The sequence below is a fragment of the Betta splendens genome, chromosome 14 (genome assembly GCF_900634795.4).
Source record: "Betta splendens chromosome 14, fBetSpl5.4, whole genome shotgun sequence".
NCBI classification, from domain to species: Eukaryota; Metazoa; Chordata; class Actinopteri; order Anabantiformes; family Osphronemidae; genus Betta; species Betta splendens.
Genome location: NC_040894.2, coordinates 7,030,326 through 7,048,057, shown reverse-complemented (window position 1 = coordinate 7,048,057; position 17,732 = coordinate 7,030,326). Strand labels below are relative to the sequence as shown.

Here is a 17,732-nt window from a genome sequence, read left to right as displayed (position 1 = left end):
GTGTGTGTGTGTGTGTGTGTGTGTGTGTGTGTGTTGCCTGTCAGAGTTCTCTGGAAGCGCAGTGGGCGGGTTGGAAAGTTTGCACGGTTTCAAACTACCACGGTGGAATTCACGCTCCCCTTGAACGCTCACAAAGCTTTCCCGCAGGTGATCTGCGCTCCGCTGGCTAACGCCGCTTATGCTAGCATCTAGCGCGAGAACTAGCTTGTCGTAAAACTGTCATTGCCCCATTAACATACGTGCTTGTATGTTAATATTTGGAGATTATTACTACAAACAACAAAGGCAACAATCTGGCTAAACAAATGTTAATAGACGAGTCGCCGCGCTCATTGTATGGATGACCTTTGCCCCACAAAGAGACAGTCAGACGGTTTTTATACATTCTCGCTGACTGAATCCTCAACATGAAGAGGTGCTGCCAAAGGCCTCCGTGACCCCGTGACCCAGATTCATTGTGTAACCTGGCAGCGGCGCACGGATTTTCCCTCCCACGGGTTTTAACCCCAATGATTTTAACAGCTGGTGAGTTGTGTGTTTGATTTCGCGCTGACTAACACCTGAAGTGCTGGGCATGCGGCAGAGAAGCAGGATTAATAAGGAGTCTGTCTCTGGCTGTTTGCGACGGCAGCCTCGAGGAAAAGTCGTGTTTCAGGTTTGCAGCTCGTTTGAAGCGAGGATAAGGAACATGTCGAGCTGTGATGTCGCCAGACGCATAGATGACACATCAGCGCATTAAGACAGTCGGACTGAAACTGTCACTTCAACGTATAGTCAACACAGATGGCTCCTGCGCCGGGCCAAGCTGTTCCGAGGATCTCCAGGGTGCGTCTGAGCACGCGCCCCCTCCCCACTCCCGCCGCCGCAGCCTTCTCCCCGTCGCCGTAGCTCCACCGACGCCGCGCCGCCGGCCGACGGGCCAATAAATATAGGAGGAGTAGGAGAAAACAGAGGCACAAGTCATTCACAAACAGCTGCCGCTTCAGCGCCTGCTGACGGCTCCCATGCAGCCGAGCCGGCCTTCACTAAAAGTCAGTTAATATGAAGAAGATGGACTTTAGTGGTCTGGATGGGCAGTGTCATAAAAAAGGGCACTTTCCTGCACAACTAGCTGCACTAATTAATTCTAATTAATTGCAATTGCTCTTTTTTTATTACAGAAGTCTAAACTATCGATAAGTGCCTAATATGTTTCAATTTAAATGAAAATGAATTGGTCATTAGATGCTCAGTGATGTCTAATGATGACATCATCGTTTTCTTGATGACAGTTGAGCCTAAATTCAAACCGTTGCACAAACTTTTTAAAAAGACTAGATTTTTATTCTAGTGTCACCTCCATGTGGTGTAGATGCGACGCTAGTGGAGAAGGAGGAGGAGGTGGTGAAGGGGAACTGAGGCAGACAGTGCTGCAGGATGACGCTTGGTGGTGGTGTACTGCGAAGTAAAATCATCCATCACGACTTGAACTGGATCCCAGTTCTCCCAGAACTGTTTAACAAAAGCCACGCCAGGAGCAGAACAAAAACATATTCCATCACTGCAGCAGCACTCCCATCACATGGGACAGGAGACTAATTATCAATTACAACAACTCAAGTCCAATAAGAGAGAGGTGACCGTGAGGTCGGTCCACCGCTTTAGGAGCTTTAGCTTTAATGGAGATGGTTCCAGTATGGACACATGCTCTTTGGATGTTGAAGTTAGCAGCGGTGTCCAGGGCTGCGTGTTGGTATCATGCCATGGAAATCAGCGGGCTGCGTTCCGCTTCGCTCCGCTCTGCCTTCGCCGTATAAACGGTGTTGTGCCTCTATAAATAGCCTAATGCCCTGGGGCAGGCCGGCCCGAGCGAGGCCGCCCAGCAAACACACAAGGAGGCAGTGACACCACCAAAGAGTCTGTTTCCCCCTTTCCATGCTCTGCTAAAACCAGGCTGGATCTGCTTCATCCCAACGGCGATGGAAGGGATTGACACGGCCCAGGTCCGTCATGTTCCTCCACGCCGGGCTCAGAAAAGCATTTTTATGGATGTGAAAGTCGCCGGAGCGTTTTGATTTCCATTAACTGAAAGCAAGACACATAATTGAAGCCATGAATGATAAAGAAACAAGCAGCGAATGATTCCTTAAAGCGTTTTAGTGGGAACAACATCCATTCCAGCATACATTTATCCGTCCCACATCGCATTAGCTCATTCGTTTATATCACTTTCCCTTTCCAGCGTTTGCATTTCTTTAATATTATTGCGAGTCTTTGGAAAAAACACATGACAATTTGCCTTTGGGCGGTGTTCTGAAATGTCGCAGGGGAAGCACAGATGTGGCATTTCCCTCGCCTCCGCTCTCTCACTACCTGCTCCCCATTAATTCACCGACTGAGGGACCCGGGTGAGGCGCCGGCCGCCCGCCCGCGCTGACCCCTGCGACGGCCCCGGGGCCCCGGGTTCATCCCTGACCCTCATTTATCTCCTCGACGGCGCCGCCGCTCAAACACTCGGCCAGTTCAACACCTGAGACGCCGACAACGAGCTGCCGCGAAGGACCGCGTCACCGCCTCCCCCTCGGAGGGTGGGTTTTTTCTTTTCCTCCCATCTCTTTGTGACACTCCGCTCCGTTTCATCCGGCGGCCGCAGAGACGCCTCTGCCAGCCTCGTCGCCTTTAATGTCGGGCCGATTGAGGAGCCGGCTGCGAATTACACCGAATAAGAGCATCACATAAAATGGAAAATGGAAAAGTGCAGCGAGCCGGCGAGCTCCGACACCTCCTCACCACCTGGAAAACACTTACAGCACACTTATTAGAGCGCCCTCAGCTCCGCCAGTGAAGCATGATAGCCCTAATCTCCAGGTCACAGGTGCTTTTAAATTGCAAATGCACCCCTCGGCACGTCTGCTTCATTACAGGGGATCAGGGTCGCAGGCGCCTCCTCGCCCCAAAAAACAGCCCTTAGAAGAAACTGCAGCGCTCCCAACATCCCAACGAAGCGTGCTCATGTCAGATTCCCAATCAAGTCGCTCCTCACATAACTCTCCAAACATCCCAGCGGACGGTGCAAAGTCACTCTGTTACAACAATAACTGAGCTGATAGTTTAATCGTATTGCAGCCACTGCAAACTTCCTTTTGTTATTTCTGTCTGACTACATACGTTTGCCTTTGCACCATTTGCACTTGATAGAAGCGCCATGGGCTGATCAAGCGCGGCAGCAAGAATATTTTATTTTTCATATATCATTTTCCCTGAAATGCAGAGAAAATGGAACGTGACTCAGGTCAGAAAGCGTCTGACTGTAACTTTCAATTTCAGCCCGTTTGAAGGCTAAGGTGACACGTTGGCAGCAGCTGGTTGATGCTCTCCACCCGTGTCACCCTGACAGCTCGTGTGTGTGCATAAATAGCAGTCTCAGCAGTTGGATCAAACTTTTTTTAAATATAGTTAATCATTACCTGATGTGAGGCATCAGCTCCCACTATTGCTCTTAACACTGTCTCACATGCGCGTGCGCACACACACACACACACACACAAACACACACACACACACACACACACACACACACACACACGCCTGCAGGCTTTGTATTCAAGGGCACGGCTGCGGATGCCTTGCCCAGGAATGGGAATGTATGGCTGACCACAGCCTCACATCCACACACAACTACACACAAACACCTCAGCTGTGCGTCAGTGGTGCCGATCGGTGAAATGCTATCAGTTAGCTACACTTTCAATAATGCACCGCCTTCACTGATGAGATGATGAGAGGAATGATGAGAGGAAATTGATTTCCACTTCCACAGGGTCAAAATGAATATCTGGGTCAAAGGTAAAAGACGCACTTATCTGGACTGTGTTTATTTGTGCAATACTGAATAAAGAATACAAATAAAATATATTGGCATATATTCCACAGTTCACATTCAAATTCTCCACAGCACAAGATACGCTGATAGCAAATAAGCCCGGATCCACACAAGGCATTGGACTTTTTCTCTTTATCTTGCACAGCTCGAGCCTTTTCAGTATCTGCCCATGCAAAAGAGGCATGAGTGAATTCAAGACGTTCAGCAATCAGCGATGAGAACCATGTCGCCGCTGTGGTTGCGGAGCTCAAAGTGTTGCTGCTGGCTGCAGATTCCAGCAGATTTACTGTATTTGGCAAATGAAGCGGCTGTGACTCAGACGCTGTTGTTCATTCGCATTGCCTGGCTTACACAGATGCTCATTTCCTATAGAACACAGAACAGATGAGCTCATTATAATTGTACCGAGCAGGTTATAACAGCGGCGTGGGAGCTGCTCAAACGGCTTCATGGCGTGGAGGTAAAACTCAAGTCACAGGTCCTCAGTCACAAGGCTACGGGACAGATTTACACATCTATTGGTTTCCTCTTTCACTTTAAAGCTCTTCACTGAGCAAAGCAGTCACATGTTTGCCCAGAGGCCAGAAGCACTTTGACCATTCACACAGATCTGACAAAACAGACACCCTATGCTAATCCACCTGTATCTCTACTGTGGGCAGCATGGAATGTTTTATTGTTATGGAAAAAAGCATTGTGCTAATAATCCACATTGAAAACCAAATTACCCACAAAGGACAAAGAATGATTTAAAGTTTACAGTCTCCCGATTAAATACCTAGAAATACAGAGATATGGCCGGTGAGAGACAGTGTATCTGCCTATCGATGCCGATGCTCTGGTGTCATCGTGACGAGTCAAACAGAAACACTTCGTGAACTGTGATGGAACAAACAAAGCGCTCCTTGGACTTGAGGCTCCAGAAGCACAAACCAGGTGTTGCTGGTGAGCGCACAGGATGCACTAAAGCAGCGGTTGTTCCCGCGCTGGTCCTCGAGGGCCACATTCCTGCTTGTTTTCCAACTATCCCAGTCCTGCCGTCGTTAAGTGCACGAGTGACTGGCAAACAAGCAGAACACGCCTGACAAAGAAGAGTAATCACACTTAATGATACTAACAGCTGTTATTATGATATGCTAATTAAGTTAATTTGGTGCGTTCACAAGACTAAAGGCACAACAGGTGAGGGAAACGCAGGAGGCGTCCTTTGTCCACACCGGTTGGTACAGGTGTGTTTTTACAGATAGACGCAGCCGACGGGCGGATCTGGAGCTGCAGTGAAGATCCAGGTGCTGTTACGTCGGATTAAATTCACTTCGGAGCATGCTGCCAGCTTAACAGACAGATAAACACGGGCTGTGGAGGCGAGGCTCATTTAAAGGTACAAGTCCGCAGCAGCTGCCCCCCCCGCCCCGCCCCACTCCCCCGTTCCGGAGTGCGCTGGGATGCGGAGGCAGCGCACCTACGAGTACAGTAGCCGCGCGCCCAGGGTGGCGCGCGTCGACGCGGCGGCTGCTGGCCCTTTAAAAGCTAAGATGGTGTCCTGCGAGCTGCAGTCTGCGCCTTCCGTTTCCTTCCTGCCTCACGGAGATCACGGAGCGTTTCGGTGTGAACCTGAACTAACCCCCGGGAACGCACGGACGCGTCCTTATTGAGGAGGGTCCGTGCGTCGGCCGTGGCGTTCCCGCAAATGCTCCGAGCTCGCTGTTAGCAAACTCCACCGCTAATTGCAAAATAAACCGCTCGCCCGCGAGGATCCACTTGCAGCGGACTGCACAGAGACGCGCGCGCGCGCGCGCGCACACACACTCGCTGCCTGACATTCATATTTGGCACATGTTGAGCTGACAACACCGACTCTGCTTGTGTGCGGGCAGAGCGTCCACGCAGGTGGATGCCTCGCTGCCTCTCCATTGGCCGGGGCAAAGTCAATAGCGGTGCACTTACTTTCTTGCTACGGGTCTCCGTGTGCATCTCGGTTGCCGGAGCGCTGCAGCGGCGGAGGGGTGGAGCAGCAGGAGCAGGAGGGGGTCGCTCGGGGCTTTGGGTGTAGCTGTATCTGAATAAGAACTGTGGAGAGAGAGAGAGAGCGGGGTTCGGGGGGGGACTCGTTTTCCACCTTTACACTAGATTTTCGGGATTCAGCAACGCGATCCCAGCCTCTGCCCGCGTGCCTTTTCAGTTCATATCCGCAGCGTCGAAGGTTCCCTCTGCGCCCCCCAAAAAGCGGCCAGTCTCTCGGAGTCTCTCCCTCTCTCTCTGTCGGCGTGTTGTTACCGTGCGTTCAAGGGCTGGGCTCTCTCTCTCTGCCTTTTCCTCCTCCGCCTCTCCCTGCTTGTGACCCCACCCTGCGTCCCCACCCCTCATCTCTCTGTCAGTCAGGAGCTGCGCAGCCCTGCAGCCCTGCAGAGGCGCGGAGCTGCCGGCGGTCTGACACCGGCTGCGGGCGGCCGGCCGCCGCTCGCCTCGCATCCACGGACCCCCTGTCTAGGAATGCCATGGTGCGGGAGCGGGCAGCTTATTGCTCGGAGATGGGCACGCGAAGCACACATGTCACCTTACTGACGTCATCCAGCGGGCTAATTGAGGACACTTCAGCTGCCTGCTGGAGTTTTTTTCTATCTGGAGTGTATTCGAACAATTTGCGGCGTTCCGTTAATAAACATGACGCCCTGTATGGATCACACAGAGTCAAAAGAGAAAATGGAAGCAAAGACACGGTTAACACCACACCCTTAGTGATAGAACGGGTGTGGCTCGTAAGCATTTATTTCCACATACATAATACATGTTGGAACATATACTGATTTGTATAGAAGGAAGTCTGTTGTCGATCAGATTGTTGTTATTATTATTATTGTTAGTATTGTTATTATTATTATTATTATTATTATTATTATTAGTAGTAGTAGTAGTAGTAGTAGTAGTAGTAGTAGTAGTAGCAGTAGTAGTAATAGTCGTAGTCGTAGTAGTAGTAGTAGTAGTATCATTATTATTATTTTACATTTTAATTTTTTTACATTCACGTCTGAAAATTGTCTCATGTTTAGCATTAAGAGGCTGCGCAGCCGCCGCCATCTTTGTTGTATATAGTTTCCATGGTTACTGAGGTACCCGGGGAGCTGAGCGGCTGAGGCCTGGTGCTTACACAGTGTCCGTCTTTTCCAAGATCTTTTAATGTATTCAGAAAGAAAAAGCCCCTTGGACAAAAATATAATATGTCTTTAATAAATCAATAACAAAAACAATACGGAATTTACCATTAAACCTCTGAATGATCAAGAAAAAAATAACATGTATTTCCAATGAGGCTATGAGGCTATGAATCGTAGGAAAACAAGATTAATTATATAATTTGGACTCCAGAGTTTTAATACTAAGCATCATTTGTTAAGTGTCAATTTTTAAATTTTTAGTTATTTTCGTGAAAACGAAGTCGTCAACAAACAGATATTTTTTCGTATGACGTGTTTAAATTAAAACAATATACAACAATATAATTTCACTAAAAATTGATGTGCATTACCCTACTGGTTTATGTTTGGCTTTTCACTACATTTCCCAAGAATCCACGCGCCGGAACTCGCTACACGAGGCGGAAGCATGAGAAGGTAAACATTACGCTGTTGTCAGAATTGATCCAGCAATTTTAGGATGCCGCATTTAAACCAAACGAATTCTGCTTTTAGTTTGTTGGCTGTGACTTTGTTGCTTTCAGACACTCGCAGGATTAAAGCAATTATTTACTTCTATCTCAGCATTTCGGTCTGTTTCAGGCATCACGTGTGTTGTAGAGCTAGCTGCAGCCAAATAAGCTAGCCGTTCTCGCTTCAGTAATTGCGTTATTGTTCACAATAAACTATTAAAGTTGAGAGTTTTTTACCTGCATATTGTATTTACATAGACAGCCTGCATCCCCCTTTATTGTGAACTACTGGAGGTTGACGTTTAACATACTTGTGGGGTGAAATTGTAATAAATCAAAAGTTGTATTATTGGTCGTCTCCATTATTTGTTAAGAAACTCTTAACTCTTAGGTTGTTTATAGCAGAACCTCCAGCCAGGCTGGCGATGTACTTGGGTTTCATAGAATTGTGATTGCTATGTTTCCTGTTGTCTGATATTTAATAGATAAATAATTCAACCATCAGTCCATTTACTAAGCAAATTATTAACATATTAATTGAATACGTCATCCTAGAAGTTAGACACTTATTGAATTACTGTCTACAAAATGGCAGGTTGTTGTGCCTTTCATCGGCTGTTTTATTAGCATTTACAGCACGTCTAAACTGATGTCCCGCTGTGCTGGATTTGTCAGGGTAAGCCGGACACCCTGTGAGGACGGTCCGCTGCTGGAGGAGCAGGAGACCGAAGGCCAGCGGCAGCTTCACAGCCTCCTTCTTCAGCAGCTCGACACTGATGTTGATATTAATCGGTAACAAACTCAATGTATTTTTCATTTGAATGTTGCCTATTATGCCTTGCTTATGCCTTTCAGGCTAAAGAATATTGGTCCTGGGTGTCTCAATAGGGTGGAATTTAATTTCCACTGACCTGCAGTGGAAATAAAAGGCGGTGACATAGACTTAGGCGGTGACTGTACCCTCATTCTTAAAGCAGACAGAGGTGAAGTGGTGCTCAGACATACAAACACTTTTATACCAGCAATGGCCAGAATACAGTTTTGGGCCAGTTTTGTCTTGAGCGATGTTTGGGTGGAGCCTGTGTGATGACAGACCCAATTTTATGATGACAAGGTGTAAAGTTCTGAATGAACAATTCTGGGAAACAGCAAAGTGTGGAAAAAGCAGGAAGTGCAGTTAGGTGTGTGACTACATGCACCATAGACTAAAAACTGGATTTTGCATAATAGAGGACTTATGTTGTGCAGTAAAAATAAGTTCTAAACATTTAGTTATTTTTAGCAGACCATGGGAAAGGAACCGTATCTTGTGCAATGGCCACATTTTCTATGTTGTACTAAACTTTCTTTACTGGGATGTTCCTGCACTATAATCCACTCAGAATACTGAATACATAGAATCTCTAAATTCAAAATGTATCATACATGTATCTTAATAAATTAGCTCTGATGATATGTGTAAACATATAAAGTATTTGCAGAAAATACTTATCTAAAATATATCTAATACATCATAAAATGAAAATTAGTGTCAAGATCAGAGGGATTTATACAGTTAGGTATTTGTCCAAAACATTTATTCACATCTAAAATCTTGTTGAATTTACTGCCGCACAAATACAATAAATAAACTTTAAACAAGGACAAATCTGCCAGGGTTTTGATGAAATATAGTTCAGTATAAAAAGATACACCAGCTTTATTTCCACCGCATCCCTTTGGTCCATATAAAATGTTTTATTGAGGTGCTTTGGATATCCATCAAATGCTTTCATATATTTCTTTACAGTGTCCTACTGAGCAGCCTAAAGTTTTTTCTATACCCAGGTCTTAGGGCTACTTATTTTTTCTTAACCATTTTTAAAAAGCTATTTTTCATTGTAAAGGATCAGAAACAGATTTATGTCAGACATGTTTAAATAACCGTCTTAGTGTTTAGCTGCTTTAAATAGAGTTAGGAGTGGCTCTTGTATTATATATGTCTGTACACACAAAGTCATGTTGGAATAAATGCTGTCTTACAGATGTGTAGCCAAAAAGCAGTGCTTTGCTCCAGCAGCTCTCTATCGGCCGTTTGGGGAGCAGGCAGCCGGCGTACGGAGCCTTTCACAGTTTCAGGCCCTGCAGGACACGGAGAAGGAGTTGGCCAGTCTGCGGGAGCTTGGCCTCACTGAGGCTGAGATCCAGCTGTGGCAGAGCAAAGATGCACCAGAGGCAGAAGAGAAGGTAAAACCTGCTTGGATGGAGTCAACTGAACATCATTCCCATATGTCCTACGGGCATTTTTGCTGTAACAGGTCCAAAACATACTCTAAATTTGGACACTTCACGGTCATGCAGCAAACAAATGTCCGACCTTGATTTGTGTCCGCTCAGTCCCACGGCGTGTGTGCAGCTCCGTGTGCAAGACAGCAGCGGCTGCAAGTAATCAGAGAGAAGATCGAAGCCAGGGAGGAGCTCCTGTGTCGGCCGCAGCGCTTTGCAGCCAGCCGGCCACTGTCGCGCCGGGAGATGGAGATTGAACAAGCTCTTTACCAGGGGAATGACCGGCTTGGATTTCTTACTGCGCTTTACCATCGAGGTACAAAGTCTTAGGAAGTAATGAGGATGCACATCAGCCATAAAATATAATACATTATAGTATGTTAGAAAAGTAAAATCATAGCCAGGGTTGCTAAATAAGATAACTAGAACCTTGTTGTGTGTTCTTTCAAAGGTGACAACAACCAGGAAGGCCAGCAGGGGGCAACACCTTCTGATCCCATGAACTCACTCTATAGAGATGTTCTCAGTAAGGAAGCTTTACCTCAAGACTCTGAGCGAGAAACACCTGCAGCATCACAGTCTACACAGTCTGTATGCGACCAGTCACACAGCATTGATAATGAGAGAGAGAAGGACAGTTTACAGTCAGTGACAAACAGTGACAGGTCAGAAGACAACACTGATCATCATTACAAACTGCAAGGTGAAAAATGTAGGTCATCGGGACACACCGAGTCTGGAGCTGTGACCTCACAGCAGCACACTCAGAACAAATCGAAGCATCAGAGTTTGGCGACTCCAGCAAAGATAACTATAAGCCAACCGATCGGCAGTCTGTGTGGAGTGGCGAGGTCACAATCAGGTGGGCCGCTGACTGTCAGAGGAGAGATCGAGACAGTTACAGATGAAGAAATCCGGATGAACCGTGAATCTGAGGAAGGGATACGGAGCATACCGAGGTTTCAAAACTACCAGCCAGGAAACCCCTCCAAGGTATCCACTGCCTGCATTTACACATATTAGACATAAAGTTTCAATTACCGTGTGAACAAGATTATTCCAAAGGCAAGCTCATAAGGTTGGTACAGGTGTTGTCTAGCTATTCATCAGTAGAAACATAACTTAAACTGGAAAACAAATTGCTCTTAAAGCTTCCTCAGCTATTGTTTCCTCCTAATATGGCTGCAATGAGAAGTAGCTAATGTGTAGTCATAAAATGTTGCCCTTATTGGACAGTTAAAATGCAGTAACTTTACTCGTGAGAAAACCATTCATGGCAGCTTTGGTATTTATCCTCATAATAATAAATAATAACATAAATATAAAATAAATCATCTCGGTAATGTGAAACCTTCAAGCTTTGTAGCAACTACTAAGTCTCCATGTGGGTGATTGCAATACTGTATCTTTCCCTCTTATTATTGCATGTGCTATAGGTGCTTTGTGTAAAGAACCTGAGTGCACAGGCATCAGTGGCACAGTTGGTGGCACTGTTCTCAAGGTTTGAGCCGGAGAGCGGACCCCCAGTTTTATACCGCCTGCTGACGGGAAGGATGAAGGGTCAGGCCTTCATCACGCTGCCAGGTGATAGTCGCACTCATCCAGCCATATTCAATTACATGTTTATGTAGCCATATGCCCAGCTGTGTTTAAGTGTGTTTCTTTTCTTCGGGCAGATGCTGAAACAGCCCAAAAAGCCCTGCAATTGGCCCATGGATTCAGGTTGCTAGGGAAACCGCTCGTGGTGGAGTTTGGCCGCGAGCGACAGGAAGAGAAGAGACAAAGGGAGAATGAAGTGCAGGATGAAAAGAAATAAAAAAAAAAACTAAATTGGGTTTATTTGGCACAACATGAAGTCTTCAGAGTGAAGAATCAGGACAAAATGTAATGAGTGTATTTATTAACAATAACTGTTCTAAATGAAACAGCTCTGTAAAAGGAATGTTTTTAACATTTTAGTTATTTATAATGTTTTATCTGATCACCATACATTAGCATTATGAGTAAATATAAGTTTAGTCAGGAGTTGTGCTCGTCATGTGCTGATCGTCTGCAGGAATAGAACATGAAGGTGCTTCTGTATGTGACCACTAGATGGAGACATTCAGACATTAGTCAACTGGATGAGCTTTGTTCAGTTCGTGTATTGTTTATCCTAACACTGATGTAGTACCAGAGCAGTATTTTCACATGCACATGTTCTAATGTGCCTTCTGTTGATGTCAGCAGTTTCAGTTATTATTTTCATGATAGTTAGACAAATTAAAGCTAGATCACAGAACAAATTTTATGTAACCTACAACTTTTATTTGTAAAGTGTTAGAATAAAGTGTACAGAATATTTTATATGTGAGGAAAGAGGTTTGTTTTTCCCACGGCCTGAATCCTTGGTTCAGTTATCTGAAACCTTTGAACCCATTTAATTCCTGTTTTAGTGAGTTTGGCCAACAGAGACTCTCTGGAATTTGTTATATTAGATTTTCTGTAACAAATGTCGCAGCTAAAAGCCAAACTTCTAAGGAACCTTGAAAAAAGAGTTTTGTGTTGCAGTGCGTCTGATTTTAAAGCTCTTTTATGTTTTGTTGCATCTTGACTGACTGAACATGGTGCTTGTGTTGATTCACCTTGAACTGAGGTGAATGGTGAATGAGTCCAGAGGCCAGTCTTCTGCATTATATTCATAATATCTCATCGCACCTTGCTTTCATATTTTTCTATGTTATTTTTGTGTAAATAACAGTTGCACCTGTACTCGTCTCTGAACTGACCCAGTTGTCTCATGTATCCTGGTTTCACGTTCCACCTGTTGGTCAAACATAAACTGTGTATTGATTAGATGGAAGTAGTGCTTGTGTTTGTATAGGTTTGTTTGTGCTGATCTTCTGTTTGTTCAGTTCAGGGTTGTGATCTTTTTCCCATTCCAGACTGTAAAATGACCAACATTGTCTTAACGATTAGCAAACCATTATATGAAGACCTTCATGTGCCAGTTCTTACTGTTTATGCCAGACTAGGACATTGAAATTGAGCGCCAACACAAATGAATTGAGTCTGATCGCTGTATTACAAAAGATTTGCTGTTCACAGCAAATCCACAGAAGTGTAAAAAAAGACTAATTCTATTCTCGCTATCATCGCATATCATTCAAAACAACATAAAAAAAATCATGATAATGAGGCACAAAGCTTGAGCAGAAATGAAAATAGACTATCAAAATTAAATAAATGAACTCATTCAATTCTCTTATATTTGCTAATACAGAAAGACTAACCAGGATTAACCTTAATCTAAATATCCTAATTTTAATTAGACTTTACTTTGCCTGTGTGGAATGTGGCTGATAAACACTTGATACATTTTTGTATTTTAATCCACATCTTTGTGTATATCTATTAGGACACACATACATTTAAATGACTTTGTAGTTTTCTTTGCTTTGTAAAAGATCCTTTATTCATTCATCATCAGATCATCATTATAAAGGTTTGTACATACACAAGCCTGTTGGCCATCGCAGTTTTATGGAAACTCTGAGCATCGCAGAATATACGTTTACGTTCTGGTCTGCAGTTTGTACGTTCATGCATTTCCTTCTTGGTCCAATGATTTTTAGATGTTGCAAATAAAAAGCACCACAAGGTAAACATTTTTTTTTCACTTTTCAATTTAAACTTCTCACCACACATAAGGGATAAAGGTCAATACAGGAACCATGAGCATTAACACACTGAGCCAAGCTAAATACTCACATAGTAGTCATGCCTCTCATTTTATTGTGTGCTTTTATTGGTGCTCTTATTGTTTCCTGTTATGTTACTCATTCCATCATGTACATACTGGTGAATCCAAATACAATTAAGTGTGCCAAAAGCAATGGTGGGGGTAATAATTAACGGGGCGATGGAGTGCATCCTTAGACGTATCCTGTGACGTCATAGCCAGCGGCAGGGGGCTTCTTGGCTCCCTGGACCCCATGGGTACTGGAATGGGAGCTGGCGCTGGTGCTGCGGGCGAGCGCGTGCCCCCTGCCGGCCGCGTTGCTGCCCCCTACCTGCAGGGTGGGGTTGCGGTATGTCTGCGAGGTCATCCGCCCCCCGGTGGCCGAGGCCCCGCCTCCGAGCGGGTACGGGTACCCTCCGACGTGGCGCCGCCCACGGCCACCGTCCCGCTCCTCGCAGCACGACACGCACAGCATCCCGCCGCCAAGGACGGAGACCAGTGCGGAGGCCAGGCCCACATAAAGACACTGCCCCAGCTCATACTTCATGCTGGCGGGTACATTTGGACGGTAAAAGGACTGGACCACCTCGTGCGTGGTCCATGACACAGGTATGAGTGCCAGGAAGCCTGCAGCAACGAATAAGCCCCCACCCGCGCCTGCCACGCGGCTCTTTATCGCCCCCGAGCCCTCCAGGCACAGAGTGCACTGCATCCCTATGACGGCCGTGGCGATGGCGAGGACCGACAGCACCAGAGAGATCACCATGAGGGCCCGGGAAGCCTGCATGTCCGAGTTCAGGGCCAGCATGGAGCTGTAGGCCTCGCACTGGAAGGCCCCTGTGCTCTGGTAGACGCACTCCATCCACAGGCCCCTCATGCTCTCCACCGCCGTGACGATGTTGGAGCCGATGTGGGCGGAAACCCGCCAGTAGGGCAGCACGGTGGACACCAGGGTCCCCAGCATCCCCAGCAGGCCCAGGAAGAAGCCCATGAGCTCCAGAGCCGCCGATGCCATTTCATCAACTCTGATGAAGGAGAGCCGGGAGAAAAGCTGTGTTACTTTCAAACCAATGGACTTTTGGCGGCGTCGGCTCAACTGTCAGACTGATTTATTAAAATAACTCTAGCTGTTTTTATAAGAAAGAGCTCAGGCTGAATGTATTAACAATATAAAGGTATGAAGTTAAGTAATCAAACAGTTAAGCTAATGCTATCATTACAGTAGCTGGCACTAGGTAACTGAGTAATTATTTAAAACTGATCATTTAATTTATTTCATTCTCCATTTATTTTTACTATTTAGCTCATGATAAACAGATGATGGCTTAAGAAATTATGATGCTGTCATAAGATGTTTGTGAATGTGACATTACCTACATCAGTACTGTTCTGTGTGAGATTACAGCCAGAGATTAGAAGTGAACTGATCTGTGTCTGGGAAACCAACCCACTGTTCCATGTGGCAAAGTCCACAACTACACAAACACAAATAATATGTCTCAACCCCGGGAAAGCATTTTTAAGTACACACACACACACACACACACACACACACACACACACTAATATTACCTGTTTTTGCTGGAGGTTCTGGATGACCTGGTCGTAGATTCGGTTCTATCCGCCCGCTCCAGGAGCTGCAGTTGATGAGGATGAGGAACGAGTCGAGTCCCGCGTCGAGTCTCACTACTGGTATTTCTATTAAATCCGCTCCTGCTTGGAGGTTAGAAATAAATGCTTCTTTTTCTCGCCGTATCAGAGTCTCACTGCTTCCTGAGACCCTGACATAGTCGCAGCTGTTGTGCTGCTCTACTTTATATGTCGCTTACTCCGCTGGCAGCACTAGAGCAACGGAGCCAAAAACATGCTTGGATCAAACTCTGTTTAAGAGAAAATATTATGATTTCCACTGAGAACGCCAAAATGGAGGAGACTAGACCCAGTCTGTGGTCCTGCACATTGTCCCTCCGCTCTCTGATGTTGGTGAGAGGTTCTGCTGCATTTGTTTGAACGTGACGACTCCGTCCTCCATCCAGACCTTCACCTCCTGTCATGTACACACACAGTGACACTGACATCTCTGACAGTGACACACTTAATCCTTTGGCCAACTGGGTTAATCATTCTCCCATCGGCCGTTTGTCCAAAACACAACTTTTGCACAGCATCAGTAGCAGCTCAGCCGGAAACCCAAGGCTTCAGCAGAATCCTGTAATAGAATAAGTGTTTGAGGACATCAGGTTTCTGTATAATTTAACTCTGCAAAAAAGTGTCACACGCATTATTACTTTGATGAAAAGAGTTCTTCTTTCATGTTAATAGAAAAGTGCCTCAGCTCACTCTGCAAAAATCCCCCAAAACTCCTTGTGAGCATTTCTTTTTGCATTTATAATTAACATCAGCAATAAAACGAGTCACCCTGCGGCTTGTTTTTATTTTAATGTGATTTAATTCAGTGTTTTGTTTCATGTTTTATTTGTACGGTTTCCACTGAAAGCCTCTACCACCCATGTAAACTGTAAAATCAATGAAGTAAAGGTAAACAAAGTGCAGTTTGAGGTCAACCCTCCCATTATAAACATAGAAAAAAGTATTACTGGTAATTATTAAATAAATAATTAAATAAAAGACAATTGGAGTCACAGTAGTAATGATTTCACAGTCCTCAGTGGTGGCTACTGTTCAACAGGCCTGCTTATACTCTGCCATGTACAGGAAGTGTACAACAACACTTATGCATTATGAATCAGTGTATTCATTTATGTTATCAGTTTATTTATATATATACTTGCCTGCTTTTATGGTTTTAAAACAAATAATAATAATGCAGAATAACAAGATAGATAGGGCAAATTATATAAGTTTGCTTTTCTTTTGCAGTTATTTCATAACATGATGGCAGAAAATTAAAAACACAAGAATCAAAAACATTTTCCTCCAGGACTCCATACAGCATTATTTACTTTGACAAGTTATGCTGTAAATCTACAACTCAATTAATGTGACACCAAACTTGGCTGTGGCTGGTGCCTTGTCATCCATCAAATGTTTGCTGGGCTGTCAGGCTGAAGACTGCTGGCGCTGGTGCAAAACAAGACCACGCAGAACAGGAACACTTACCATGAGAGTGTATCTCCAGGCAACGGACGACCGCCGTCCCCGGGCGATCAGCGCCATCTAAACACTTGACTTGTGCCTTTTGAGTGTGTGTCACTGTAGTTACAGTCACACCGTTGGCTGCTGATCGGGTCCTGAAGGCAGAGCCTTTGGTTTCTAATCCCTCGACTGGCCCTCACATGGTAGACGCATCATAATGGGATTATAGCGTAATCCAGTCACTTCCCCTACAAAGCAGACTGAGAGGGTAACGTCCACACACTTAGAAACACTGAGCCATTATTATAAAGCACAGAGGGGCATTATACAGACACACTGCGTATTAATGAGGCAGCTAAGGCCATCCTGTGACCCAGCAGTGCCACGTTCAGGCTCCTTTTGGGGACACAGCATAAACTAATGAGGGAGGTATTTAACACTTTGACTTTATCAATAGGCCTCCAGTGGTCAGCTGCACAGTTGTGGCAAACTCAGGGACATTGAATGGTTATAGGCTTTCGACAGCTCTTTGCTGATTAATCTGGAGATTGACAAGACATAAGAAAATGATGCTGATATGCTCATTATTTTACATGCTTTTCTTAAATCAGTATAATCTGCCGACATAATCATTAAAATCTGAATGACCACTCTTGTATTGTATGTCAATACACTACAGTAGCCTTTGGTGGTGGAACAGTAGCAGAGTGGGGGGTTCGTGCAGAAAACAGCGACCTCCTGTGGCTCGAAACGCAACGGGAGTGACTGACGCTGTACAACACAACTAAGTTAAAAGCTGTGCAGCGTTAATTGTGGGGTTTATACTGAAACAGAAGAGAAGAGTGAAGAGGAGTATTTTGTTAAAAGATTTTGATTGCTTGAAGCAAAATTGGTCAATAAAAATATTCATGTATAATTGATAGTGCACCATTTTGTAATTAGACATGCAACCGAGCCAGCTAATGTTAAAATTCAGTCTTATCTGCACAACTGATAAACCTGCCGTGATCTTCATGTCTGGAATTATACATCTACTTATTTTTTTACTTTTGGAAATTTCAAAAGCATCTTGGTTTGATCCCTGTCTCGGCATCAGGTGTGTCCTTGAGCCCCTGACACCTGGGCGCCTGCTGTACACTGCT

The 17,732-nt window shown here is 45.1% G+C and overlaps 3 protein-coding genes across 5 annotated transcripts in view; 1 reads left to right on the top strand and 2 right to left on the bottom strand.

The window, feature by feature from the left end:
• The window catches only part of klf8 (Kruppel-like factor 8), a 37,402-nt gene extending 31,189 nt beyond the window's left edge, over positions 1-6,213 (bottom strand). Inside the window, exon 1 of the mRNA XM_029172789.3 lies at positions 5,810-6,213. Coding sequence (XP_029028622.1) covers positions 5,810-5,836 — 27 coding nt within the window. The 5' untranslated portion in view covers positions 5,837-6,213. The remainder of the gene's footprint in view (positions 1-5,809) is intronic.
• A 618-nt stretch (positions 6,214-6,831) lies between these two features.
• Positions 6,832-12,610, top strand: rbm41 (RNA binding motif protein 41). The gene is made up of 7 exons (XM_029172788.3): positions 6,832-7,473; positions 8,184-8,300; positions 9,533-9,734; positions 9,885-10,089; positions 10,225-10,766; positions 11,210-11,357; positions 11,450-12,610. The coding sequence occupies exons 1-7, from the start codon at positions 7,400-7,402 to the stop codon at positions 11,587-11,589; spliced, it is 1,428 nt and encodes a 475-aa protein (XP_029028621.1). The 5' UTR covers positions 6,832-7,399; the 3' UTR covers positions 11,590-12,610.
• Positions 12,611-13,616: 1,006 nt separating this feature from the next.
• Positions 13,617-17,137, bottom strand: cldn2 (claudin 2). 3 transcript variants are annotated; one of them, XM_029172792.3, is made up of 4 exons: positions 16,615-17,137; positions 15,067-15,703; positions 14,868-14,969; positions 13,617-14,519 (listed from the first exon to the last, which is right to left on the bottom strand). In XM_029172792.3, the coding sequence occupies exon 4, from the start codon at positions 14,507-14,509 to the stop codon at positions 13,688-13,690; it is 822 nt and encodes a 273-aa protein (XP_029028625.1). In that variant the 5' UTR covers positions 14,510-14,519; positions 14,868-14,969; positions 15,067-15,703; positions 16,615-17,137; the 3' UTR covers positions 13,617-13,687. The 3 variants fall into 3 exon arrangements, with proteins under 3 accessions (XP_029028625.1, XP_029028624.1, XP_029028623.1); XM_029172791.3 differs by having other exon boundaries at positions 14,872-14,969; positions 16,615-17,135; XM_029172790.3 differs by lacking the exon at positions 14,868-14,969 and having other exon boundaries at positions 16,615-17,023.
• Between the last annotated feature and the right edge of the window lie 595 nt (positions 17,138-17,732).